General features: G+C 41.4%; 1 protein-coding gene across 11 annotated transcripts in view; it reads left to right on the forward strand.

Moving 5' to 3' along the window:
* Positions 1–12,999, forward strand: part of tns1b (tensin 1b) — a 140,313-nt gene that overhangs the window by 25,938 nt on the left and 101,376 nt on the right. For all 11 annotated transcript variants that reach the window (XM_084023389.1, XM_084023386.1, XM_084023387.1 and 8 more), the window contains exon 2: positions 12,518–12,632. In XM_084023389.1, coding sequence (XP_083879515.1) covers positions 12,518–12,632 — 115 coding nt within the window. The remainder of the gene's footprint in view (positions 1–12,517; positions 12,633–12,999) is intronic.

Consider the following 12,999-nt stretch of genomic DNA (forward strand, 5'->3'; position numbering starts at 1 on the left):
AGCAAACCTAATCCACAACCGTGTTAATCACATAATGATTTCAATAACAGAGGCATCATTTTCGTTTACAGAAATTGTCTTTGACTCGGCAGTAAATATACATAATCCTCATCCAAACAATGGAATGTAATTCTTCTCCTTGACCTCATGATGGAAAACATAATGAGGTTGAGGAACGATTGGAAGGAGAATTCAACTGCACTACGATAGAGGGTTTAAATCTTTTTTGAAGCAATATTATTTATAATGCATTATAAGTACAGTAAAAAAACACAATGCTGTACTATTCAAATAAGCTGCCAAAACAGAATCACACAGCCTTAGAAGGAAGTATCCAAATGTATCCATAATGCAAAATTAAAAAGCGATGGTGGAAGTTATTTATGGCTGAATAACGTTGCTGCCTCAAGGATTTGTCCTTTTGTAAAGGACATTTTTCAACTTACAATATTTCGTTTAAGCATGCGTTGATTCATCACAAAATTCAATCAGGAAGTTAAAAACAACAAATTGTTGATTTCCATTTGCGGTCATAGTGAACAGTCCTGCTGAGGTGACGTAGCCTCGCTTTAACGGTTTCTAATATCTTGTTTAGCCCCATGTAAGCTGCCTTATATGGCTATGCTTCACATCTCACGTGTACAACACAGATTATTAGCCAAAACATTCCCTACATGGAGACTCATATGTTGTGCTTCTTCACTGCCAGAGCAGAACAGAGTGGCCAAGTTCAACTCATTTAAAGGATATTTTAACATGACGTTGTTTTTTGGACGGCAAAAAAGCACTGATCGTGTCACTTTATTAAAGCTGATACCAAAATTAGAATGAGTTTCAGAGCGCTGGGATCATGATGACGGACTCTGAAGAGGTTGAGAGTAAGGAGCTTTCTCCGTTACACCAGTATTTTGCTGTAGAGTCTAGATTGTTTGGGGATCGAGGATCTTTCTCGGCACCATTTCCTCCAATCTGTCGGTCACATGGCCCTCACCAAAGAGGCCCACGGAACTTGTTAATGCCATGATAACCTCTAACTCTGGATGTGATCTGAGACCTCCTGCGGATACCTATGCATTCAAGTGTGAGGCCAAGCAATGCTCATTGGAAGTGGCGCTGACAGCGTCCTGCTGCGCTGCCTCTGCATTTCTCCAAAAGGGGTTAGGATTTGCATTTGAGGTTTTTTTTTTCTAATTTATAATCAGTAAGTAACTTGGTTTGTAGTATTTTCAGTTCCACCAGTGATTTGTTGGATATATTTGAATTTTCTTTATTTTAAAGTATTTTAGGAAACAATACAGAAGTGATTCTGATCTAGTTTGGAAGAGAGGAAGAGGCTCTCTCCAGGAATTTATGGGAACAAAACAAAATCCCTAAGAAACATGTCATGCCCATCCATCGCAGAGAGCATTTTGGTTTGTGGTTTTAGTTTCATCAATCTCCTCCAAATGTGTGAGTCTCTGCCAACCCAGCACGATATGGAACATGTGCTGTTTTGCCTTGGCGGTTGGCTCTTTGGGTGAACTTTGGCTGTCTTTGATTAAACCTGTTTTATCCCACCGAATTGATGTTATTGGCAGAGGCCGTCATGCATGCTTTTATTTGGGGTTCGCAGCCATCTTTGTTCCACATGTATAATTTATTTTCATAGGATGCTATTTCGCAATTCTGTGAGAGAAACTTAAGAGCTTTATTTTCAAAACATTAAAGCTTATCTTGAACAGTTTTGAGATTTTCCCTGAAAAAACAAACAAAACAGAACTTTTATGAGTTGCTTTATATGGATTTGTAGATTTCAAAACGCATACCTGAATCCGGGCCAGGATATCACAATCTTATCACAACAATAATAGAGAATTGATTTTACACACACACTGAGGGATTAGTTGGAGACACAAAATCAAAAGAACAGACTATCAATCTGAAAAAAAGGGGAGGCGATAGTGAAGGAAGAAGTTAATGTGTGGAGAAGAGCTGAACAAAAGCAGGACACATCAACAGAATATGTCAGTATTTTTAGTATTGATTAAATCAAAGTTTAAGGATGTGATTTCCTTTATTCTTTAGATTCAGTACATTTGTTTTGATCTTGAATGGAAATGATGTTAATGTGGCTTCATAAGACCTTGTATCATGTAGTTTTCTGCAAAGAAAGAGATTAACCCTGTGTACCTTGATAAATCCTTGTATAAAACACATCTTCATCAAACATTTTTCTTCATTGTTTGTGTTCATGCTATACAATTTGGAGTATTGACTTTGGTATTTTCTTTGTTCTGAGATGCCTGAGATGCTTTGACTGAAATACATTCACAGCATAAAACCACAAGGACAGTCTTTGAGCCCCATACTGTGCTCCTTAGGTTTCATCTGCATGAACGTAATTTAGGAACATTGTGACCTAAAAAACAATACTTTTTTGACATATCGTGTCTCCATCCTATTCCTCTGTGACCCCCCGTCCTCCTCCGAAAGTTGAATGTGTACCACATCCTGACAACCTAGACAGGATGACCACTCTGTGTTGCTCTCTCGGTGATGCTGTTGGTCTGTGAAAAAGAAGGGATCCCCCCCCGCCCCCCATTCACTTCTGGATGACTGAGTAATTTCCTCCCTGAGATCCACCTCACTGAGATGAAATGCATGTAGAGAGTGGAGTTCGGGAGGGGGTGGGCATGGGGGGGGGAGGAAGGAGAGACTGGAATGCCTGGGGTGCATTTTTCCCCCAAATGAAAAGCAGGTGACTGTTCATTGTAATGGCATTTGGTTTGTGGGAAGCGGAGAGCGGAAGAAAAGGGAGGAAGGAAAGGTTGGGGAAAAAAAAGAAAAGAAGGCTCTCTTCTTTCTGGTATTTAGTTGGTGAATTGTTGCCCGTTGCACTTGTTCTGTAGTGGGCTGCTTACAATTAGGGGATTCTCAGACACTTCCTTCTTCAACTGAATGCATTGTGAGTTGCCATTCAGGAGAAGCTGGTTAAACAACATTAATTGGAACCAGGCTTATTCTCAGTTGAGTCATTTGTATCTGCTCCCGTCAGGTTGGTTTCTCACGAGCCGATCAACAACTCCCTGCACGACTTATCTGGTCCTATTTTACTCCCAGGAGCCTTTCCTGAATATCATGTGACTAGTAGCAAGGAAATCAAACAATTTTGTAGTGTGATGGTCTCAACTCCCAATCACACTGATGTTAAACCATGAAAAACTGAACAATATACGCTTGATTTGGGTATAAATTAAAGATAGGGTTGGTTATATTCTTCAAAAATAATTCGTAAAATATTCATAATATGCTTACATTCACATGTGTTTTTGTGGGGAGGTCTGAAGAGACTCTTTGACCTTTCATTGGAAAACGGTTCACACCACTGGGTTGGGTTTTTTCTCCTCCTCATTTCTCCCGGGTACCAACCCTGCCTTTAAACTTCTGCCAAACATGCAATTTGGAGCTGGGAGAGTGTTCCTATCTGAAGTTGAATAACAGTGTTAAGAAATAATGAAACCGGGAATAATACAATGTTTAGACTTGCTCAGATAATAGCTTATTAGTATCAGACGGAGCCATAGGGGGATAAATATGGGGATCAGCAGAAAACAGTGGTGTAGGCCTTTGTGTTTGTTGCAAGAAAGCCTCTTGTTAATCCGTCCTTTGTGGTTTCTCACTCATAACTCTGTATATAGCAAATGACTCATAGGATTTACTTCACATGCAATTGGCTCCTGAGTGTTGAGGCACTTTGTCTGAGTTTGTACCTTTTTATTTGTGTGTCCTTGTTTGAGCTAAATAATATGTATTTACCGGAGTGACTTTCCTTCCAGGAAAGCCATCTCTTTCTGATTCCATTTTTTTTTATCATTCATAAAAATGATGAAGGCGATGAAGAACTGATACCTGAGTGAGATGAGAGGCCATTACATTTTGAAGTCTAGTTTATAGTGTGTACTAGTTTATAGTATAGTAGAGATGCACCAATCAATGGCCTGCCGATCAAAACCGGCTGTTTTTCAGCTGATCAGAATATGATATGAAGCCTGCGATTGCACACTGATCACAACAAGGATTTCACAGATTTCCTTCTAGTTCAAAGTGACAACTTTTCTGCGACTTTACAATCACATGACAACTTTAGGGAGGGGGAGAGGGGGAGGATGTGAGAGGGAGTGGGGGGGGGGGGGGGGGTAAGGCAAAAGTGGATGATCAGGAGAAGTGGAGGATGAGTTGCATTTACAGCTGCAGTTGGGACAAAGTCTTCAGTAGACGAGGGCAGGGTGTGCAGGGAAGAGGTCAGTCAGAGGGGAAGAAGAGATGTGGAGATAGGTCAAAGGTCAGTCGGCCCTGGCTAGCTCCTGTTTAGCCGAGAAAGATGAAGAATGGCTGCCTTGTGAGGAGAGAACATGCCCGGCGGGAAGGGGGAAGGATGAAACAGGAAAGGAAGGGTGTCTCGGGGAAACATGAATACTCAAAATCATTTAGTCACACACACAGTCACAGATGGAGACATGTGGTGGTCACCCCAGTGCGTCTTGTTAAAATGTCCACCCATGCATATGGTGTCCCATATGAGAGACGGCGGCGTGCTAACTCGCTGATTAACCCAGTTGACTGGAGAGGTCTCGTTCAGTCTTCTGGCTCCATCAGGACAAACAATAGCCTCTGATTGGTGGGGGCGATCATGTAGTGCTGTTCCTAGAGTGTATGTGTGTGTGTGTGTGTGTGTGTATGCTTTTCATTGACTTCATCCAGACAGTCGGGAATCACTGAGACACAGAAAGGTCTGTCTCGTCTGTTATTAGTGGCTTGTCTGTCTCGCCTGTTAGCCCGCTTCCCTGTCTGTCCATCTACCCGTCTGTCAGTGTTGTTGCCTGCGTCTGCTCTTAATTACACCCAGTGGTGCGATGATCACATCCTGAGACCCCATTGTGCCCTGTAAACAAACAATGTTAACGTACAAATGATTTGAAATCCTGCATTGTTTTCATCCATCCAATGGATGAATATGACTTACTTTCCCAGTGTTGGGTCATCAGCGTCACCATTAAGTCACGTTTTTCACTTTCCAAATGAAACATCTAGAGATGCACCAATTGCATTTTGGTCTTTTTGCACTTTGACCTGCCAATTCTGATTTTCATTCTAAGAATCAAAATTGACTCCAGGCTCCAGGCATTTTTAATTATGTATTATAAGCTGCTTAAAGCTAACTCCCTCTATTGTTATTTAACCTTAAAAAACATCTCCATCAAACAACTTTATTCAAATTTCTCACCAAAAACAACATTTTATCACGATAGCCTTGTAATTTACCATCACCTAATGCACCCTAATGCAAGTCAATGTATCCTCCGTTAACTGTGATTACTTTGGAGAGCTCTAGAAATCTACTGGATGGATTGGCACAGGATCTGGCACAGACATTAATGGTTACCAGATTATGTATTTTAATGATGTTCGTAATCCCCTTGATGTTTACTCTCGTGCCACAGCGTCATTGACTGATTCAGAGTGAATTGTCTCACCATCTGTCGAATAGATTGCCATCACATTTGGTGCAGACATTCATGTCCTCCTCGGGTTGAGTAGTAATAACTCACGTCTCCTTTAGTGCTTTTATTATGTCAAGATTTCTCTCTATCCAACACATTGTTTACAAATATATTAATGACATTTCCATCAGCTTCAGCTGTACTTTGTATTTTCCAATATCAGCATGCTAATATGCAACACTGGATTACCCCAAGTGGTCAGTAAAATAATCGGCCTGCTTTTCAGATATTTTAAGCCAAATTGCATGGAAACAAAAACATCATGAATCCAGACAAGCCTCTCTGGTCAGATTCAACTTTTAAAAATGTGTCATATGCCCATAAATGCATATTTCATATAGTGTGTATGGCACATTTTTATTGCCTTTTTTTGTCCTTCTTACGCTGCCTTGCTATATTTGCACGTGAGGGAGTCTGCATGTGCACTGAGCACATGCAAACATGGTTCCATGTGTACATGAGGTAATGTGTGAAGAGCTGAACGTGAATGCCAGTGTAATCAGAGGTGATGTCAGTGTGTGTGTGTGTGTGTGTGTGTACATTAGTATCTGCATGAGTCACAGCAGTTGAGGTAATAGTTTTGAGTTCTAAACTTAAGGAGAAAAACAGCCTCTCGGTTACCTTATTCAGCTGGAATGTCTGTCGCAAAGCAGAGTCTGGAAGGATTTATCTCCGTGCTATAACATTACCTAACACACGCTGAAGCTGCTCAGCTTGAACAGTCTGATTCTAAAAACGCTCTGGAATTACAATCTGAAATTTGGGACTCATTTGACAAAACCCAGATTTTCCAGTGTCTTCCAAAAAAGATTGATTGTTTGAATAATGTTAACGATAACTGTGCACTTCGCTTTTCAACTGTGAGGTGTTGCTTTCGGGACGTAGGTGGTTTCTCCAAATCATTGGTCGCCAAAGGTTGTTCATTTTGCATTGAACTATGTGTTGCTTCCGTCTTTTGTGCTGTAAGGTCGCACAAACCGAGGGGGCTTCATTTACATCCTTGGAATTGCATCTGTATTTCTATCTTCAGGTGATATGTCAGCAAGAATGGATATCAGTCGGTGTGATATTGGGTCTTTTTCTCCTTGCCAGTCACTTATCTTGGTTTTTCTGTCTGCTTGTCTGGCTGTTTTCCTGCCCCTGGAATCCAGATCAAGCGTTCCTGTTCATCTAAAGAAACACCAGATTCCCTTCCATCTGACCTGCACATTAAATTGCAGTCAACAATCAAAGAATATGATGTCATTGGCATTTTAGTGTATTGAGATGCTGCAGTCAACCTCTTTTATAATTGCAGCAGGTGGCTGATTTTTGCTAAAAACGGTAGACAGGCGAAGTTATCGACCTGCTGGTGAACATAGTGAGCATTTCGTAGCTAAAGAGTTGGTGGAGACCAAAATAGAGATAAAAAGATGAGGAATGTTGGACTTATATTCATCAGGTAGCCAGGAACATGTCTCCAAATTAATGGGAATGATGTTCCGTGTGTGCTGGATGTCCAAATTAGCAATTGTTTGCAAACACAACTTTATAATGTGCTTGTTCTACTGCCCCCAAGGGGCCAAGAATGTAGGTAATCCGTTAAGAACAGAGTGGGATTGCAAAGGCTGGCTGGACATTTTGTCAAAAACAAAAGTGTACAATGTCAGGAGTTAAGGTCGGGGCTAAAGCTAAGGCAGGGCATTTCAGCACCTCCCTTGAAGGTTCCTAGAATTCCTGTGAAATTAAAAATGACGGGGCAAAAATGCCTCTGATAATTAGGAGAAACCCTTCAGCCAGCTGTAGACGGGTCCAGTCCAAATAAACACCACTGTTTCAATAAAGAAATGGCACACAATACAGCATTTAAAAGATGCTGATTGGATGATCTTTCTCTTCTTCCAGGATTTTTAGCAGTGGGGAAAAGTGTGAAGGAGTGTGGGATGTTTGAAATATGGCTCGGCATGTGTCTACGCATGTGTGTATTTATGTGAAAGTGTGTTCGCTGTGTGTGTGTGTGTGTGTGTGTTTGCACAGTTTCATCCACCAGAGTGCCTGTTTTGCCCGTGCGTGCTAATGAGTGTGAGGCAGGAGATTATGCGCGCGTCTCTAAGGGAACGGGGATCTGTTCCCAGGAGCTGCAGTGGCTGAGCTGAGGGGGGTATGTGTACACCCTGACCCCAGCTTTCGGGGGTCCCGGTTGCCTGTCTGAAACCATTTCCTTCCTTTGTGGCCCATTTGAGAACCCGAAGTGTGAAGCGAATGTGAAGGACCGGGGCCATTTCACCATGTTGAAACAGAAAATAATCAGCCAGGACCACATCTCTGAAAGCGCCGGCGGGGTTGCCTTTAACTCTTTAATTCTGCGTTCCCCACCCCCATACATCTTCCCTTCTCCCATATCTCCCCAAGCGACTCCCCATATACTGCAGCCGCCCCCCAAACAATAAACAAACTCAGAGCGCTGGGTGCATTGCTAATGATGGGAAACAATTAAGGGCTCACAAAAGGGAGCGTCATCCTATATTGCTGTGTGCCGTATTTACATAGTAAACTAAGGTTAAATGACTGGAGACTGGGCTTCTGGTGAGGGCAAGAGGACTAAAATAGATCGGCCGGTTGAAGAGATCTGTCCTTTGTTTGGCTTTGTACAGAAGGATGTGTTGGACTTTACCACTGCAGTCGATTTGGGAATTAAACGCTTAAAAGTAGAGTGAATTTCCCTATGGACAATATACCCCTCAAACCTTGTTTTACCAAATCTATGCCCCGAAATAAGAGAAATGTGCATACAAGACAAGTGGCATACCAGTGGATGACTGGACCCCCCACCCCCCCAGTCTCCTTCCTACTGGATAAGCTCTGATGTGTGAATGGGTCGAGGCTTGGAGAGTGTGAGAAGGCTCAGGAGTGGCCAAAGAGGCCATTGAATAGACTCTGAGATTGAGACATTCTGCCTGTTTAACACAGAAGTGTATAGGTGTGTGTGTGTGTGTGTGTGTGTGTGTGTGTGTGTGTGTGTGTGTGTGTGTGTGTGTGTGTGTGTGAGAGAGAGTGAAAGGCCTTAAAAAAGTTAAGTTTTAAGGCCGACAAAGACATGGAATACATAGCGTTACAAGTAAGTCCTGCTTTGAAAATGTTACTTGAGTAAAAGCATGTAAGCATAACCAAATGTAATTCAACTTTAAAGTATTAAGTAAAAGTACGCAAAGCTGAAAAATCTGACACTACTATATATCACAGATATGGTGTGAGAAAAAAAAACAGCAGTGAGTTGAAAAGTTATAACAAGGGAGAAGAGTATTTTCACTTCTCTCACAGGCTTTTAAAACATATTGAAGCCTTAATTAGTGACTATTGTGAGCCTAAAGTCCCTTTATTATCATAAACTAGATTGAGAATTCTGCTCGTTTTTAAATTTACAATTGCTATTTTCTTGGCATCTCATCAGTTTTGATTTCCAAAACATCATTATTTCATAAGGCACATCTAATACAACAAACCTGTACATTAAGTTCATGTTCTTTCCCAAATATCTACGTGGTAATTTCCACCCAAAACCGATATCTCCATCACAGCCCAAAACTACCATTCCTGTGTAGTTAATGACTGTTTTGGGTGATGTGGTTTAGAGAGTAGACACTTTGACAAAAGCGATTAAAGAGGGTGTTCCTCCAAACACCTGCCTGTGGCTGGGTCATATTCATTCTGCTGACGGTGTCGAGTCCTTTTATGTTGACAGTTGATTCCTGAACTGTCTGAAAGTGAAACCAGAGGATTGTTTTTTTTGGTCAAAACACAGCTTGTGCCCTGTGTCATTCCAGAGGTATCAATTACCGCACGTGGTGTCATTTTGACGGAAGAGAGACATGTTTGAAGTTCCCTTTAGCAGACACACACATCCTCAATTATGGCACACATTCAATTATCAAAATATAGTCAAAACTCTTAAAAATGACACTAAAACCTTACATTTTGTTAAGAAAAAAATATTTTTATTGCATCACAGATGGGACTTGTCATCAGAAAATCTTAGTATTAATTAGTAAGTAAATGCATAAGTAAATTATCGATACAAACTTCTCTGCCATTATAGCGAACAAGGCATTTACAAGTCAGTTACAATATTCACGATTATCCAAAATTCCCCACATTTCACTGATGATGTTGTTTGTATCTCTATTTGCAATAAAATCTCTAGGTAGGACTATATGGCCTTCCAAATAGAAATATTTCAGAGAGAAATTAGAGATAGTATTTTCTTCATAAATAGTTTATAAATGAGCATATCATATTATCTTAGCTTCTTGTCATTCCAGTGTATTATTGGACTTCTTTATTTTACAAAATCTATAAAATTCATAAAGAAAATAAGGTCAGTCCTGCATTCAACATCATTCTCTGCCCAACATTTAATTTAAATTTAGCAGTGAAGTTGCTGCACTTGTTTGCGCTCCAATGGCAGGGCACAAGTCGAAAAGCAAAGGGGCACTTGAAAACGAGGGATAGGGGTAAAAGTAAGAAATGGGATTGGCCCCTAGAGTACCATTAAACCCACTTATCACCCCTTAACAATCCCCTGAAATCCAGATCCAGATTCCCAACCCAGCAGGTGCCAGCCGGAGCCTTGGCATGGTGGCGCCTCGGATAACACCATGCATGGATGCCAGGCAGAGACCTCCAGCCCTCCCTAGAAACCCCCCCTTGCCAATATGGCACGGCCTGCACAGCCATGGTCATTATTTCAGCCTAACTAGATTAAGCTAATCATGTTATGTCGCGGTAAAGCGTAGCCGGGAGATGGAATGAAGGCCCGGCTGTCCCGCTGTTGCCATGCGGCTCTGAAATTCAAAACACTGTCACATAGAGCTTGATAAACGCCAGAGGTAATATCAGTCTGTTTGAGTTTCTAAACCTCCAAATGAGCTCATGAATTGTGGAAAACCACCAATTATGAATTATTCAATATACATTATTCAGAGAACCATTCAGTCTTGTTCATCAGCAATAACTAGACAAATTCTGCAAAGAACACAATGAGCGTTAGCCAACAAAAAGCAGGGTCTTGCAGAATCAAACTACCGTAAATAATAGGCCAAGTAACTGTCAATGGTTGTGAAAAAGGTCATTTGGCATGCGGATGAGAGGGCACTTCAACATTTCCAGAAAACTCTCCTACACTTATTGCTAGTTTGCCATTGGTTAAGCCATTGGCATATGTGCTTAAGGTCTTCTAACCCTGCTCTAGTACTCCCCATGAGGGGTAAACTTTATCTTTATAGGTATACAATATGAGACGTATTATGAGACTGCTTCTTCCACATCTGGATCCATATTAAGATCTCAATATGAAGGCTGTGTATGAACTGGACCCTTCCCTGCCTGGAAATAAGTCTTCATGGGAAACAGATGGGGCTTTCCTTCTGCTAAGTCAGTTCCTTCTGCTAATAACAGAGGAGAGGACAGTGAGTGAGTTGAGGAGTGAGAAAACTCCAACAGATACTCAGTCTGCTTTATCATTCAAGTGTTAGGTCTGGACTGTGATTGCACACCCTCGGCCACTTTTCCAACACGTTGCCGTTTAGGTTTAATAAGAAGAGGGCACAAAAAGGTGTCATTAGTGGTTAGAAGTTGCTGTTTAGTTACTGTGGTTATTAGTCTGGGGATTCTTTCAGCAGGGGATTTTCCTCGCCGTGCTTTCATATACTATGGGCTCCACATATGAAAATTCCTGTGAGCAGTACCCCAATATGCCAACCACATGGCTACTTTCAGCCCTGTCCAGCGCCATGCATACCCAGTTAATGGAAACCTCGTGGCTGGATGCTAGACTGGCACATCCTGCCTTTAAAACACATCTACTTTTTCTCTTAAATCCCTGTATGGACATATGTACATTAAGGGCACTTAGAAATGTATTTGAGGGCTCTGTTGCCCCACTCTCAGCTGGTGGTATTAATGTGACTGTATATTCAAAGTCACAGTCAAACCAAACCTAATCTTCTCTAATGGCCAGTCATTTCATAATTTGTCTTACAAATGCTGACTCTGTTAATTGGCTAATTGTAGGTTACAATAAATGCCTTCCACTCTGTGTAGTTCAATTCTAAAATTGTTGTGGCCAAGTACTTTTACGACATAATAACTATAATATTCAACTTTGATACGGTCGTGTGGCTTACAGGGACATTCATTGACATTCATTCTCATTGGGCCAAACCTCAAATTAAACATGGGGACCAGCTGAGTAAATACACCGACGCCGATTTCATGTTTTACATTGCATCTCTGTGCACATGATTAATAAAGAACCTTGAACCTTGTTTGTTGTTTTGCATCTGATAAAATACAACAATGTTATTAATACCAACAAATCAGACACAGAAATGCTATAGGGGGTGGGACCCACTGATGCTACAGACCTATTACAGATCAGTGGTGGGACCTCACTTCAGACTCGGGGTGTGAGCGGAACTGGACCGTTATCTGCAGACATTTTTTGTTTATGCCTATGATCTCAAAATGCCATTAATGCCCGGTTTCTCTAAAGAATTGCGTAACGCACCTGCAAGGAAGGAAATGAGATGACAGGACAAAAAGTGGGAAGAAGAGGGTGAAAGAAAGAAGGGAAATAACTGTGAAATGAGAGTGTGTTCTCTTTTGTTCTGTGTTTTGTTCTGCCAACCTCCTACAATCTGACTTCCTGAGTCGACTTTAGAGGACCTTTTATGTAGCGTTTTAAGCATATATTCTGCTGAAAGTAGTCATGATCTGGACAGGCTGTCACGTCTTAGATGAGTGTGGGCATGGATGGATGTGTTTAATTTGTGTGGCGAGGTGTTCATTTAACATATTGCAAATAAAGTACAATTTTTTTTTTTGGCCCAAACCCAAAAGTTCTGAGTTGACTCCCCCCACCGCTCAAGTCCCATCAGGTCAAACCATTTTAACTAACATTCCACCTCTTTTGTCTTTTCTTGTTGCTTACTTATCTGCAGCCGGAGGAGTTGGAGGCTCTTCATTCCCATACGTTCCGGGTGAAGACGTTTAAGAAGGCCAAGCACTGCAACGTTTGCAAACAGACCATCAGCCAAGACGGACTCATCTGCCGAGGTCAGTCACGTCAATTTAAACTCTGACCTCTCGGACCGCTTTTTGTTGGTGGTTCCATGCACTGCTTGAAAAAGTCACTTTTGCTCTAATGGTTTAACTTCTCACTTGTCACAGTGACATCACTGGTGGGCATGGCTACGGATGCAACTACCTGCTCGGAGGTGAATCAGACAGGGCAGCAAAAATCTGATTTTTAGCCTGGTGTTGAGATGCTCTTTGAGATTGGAATCTATAAATCTATTGGGTTATTGTTGTTTAAAGATGACAATACGTCCCAGAGGCTCATGGCGACATATCCGATTCATAACCATAAGTGTCAATAGAGGCATTTAGTGGCCGATTACTAAGTTCTTGCACTAAAAAGTGT

The sequence above is a fragment of the Eutrigla gurnardus genome (genome assembly GCF_963514095.1).
Source record: "Eutrigla gurnardus genome assembly, chromosome: 12".
Classification (NCBI taxonomy): domain Eukaryota; kingdom Metazoa; phylum Chordata; class Actinopteri; order Perciformes; family Triglidae; genus Eutrigla; species Eutrigla gurnardus.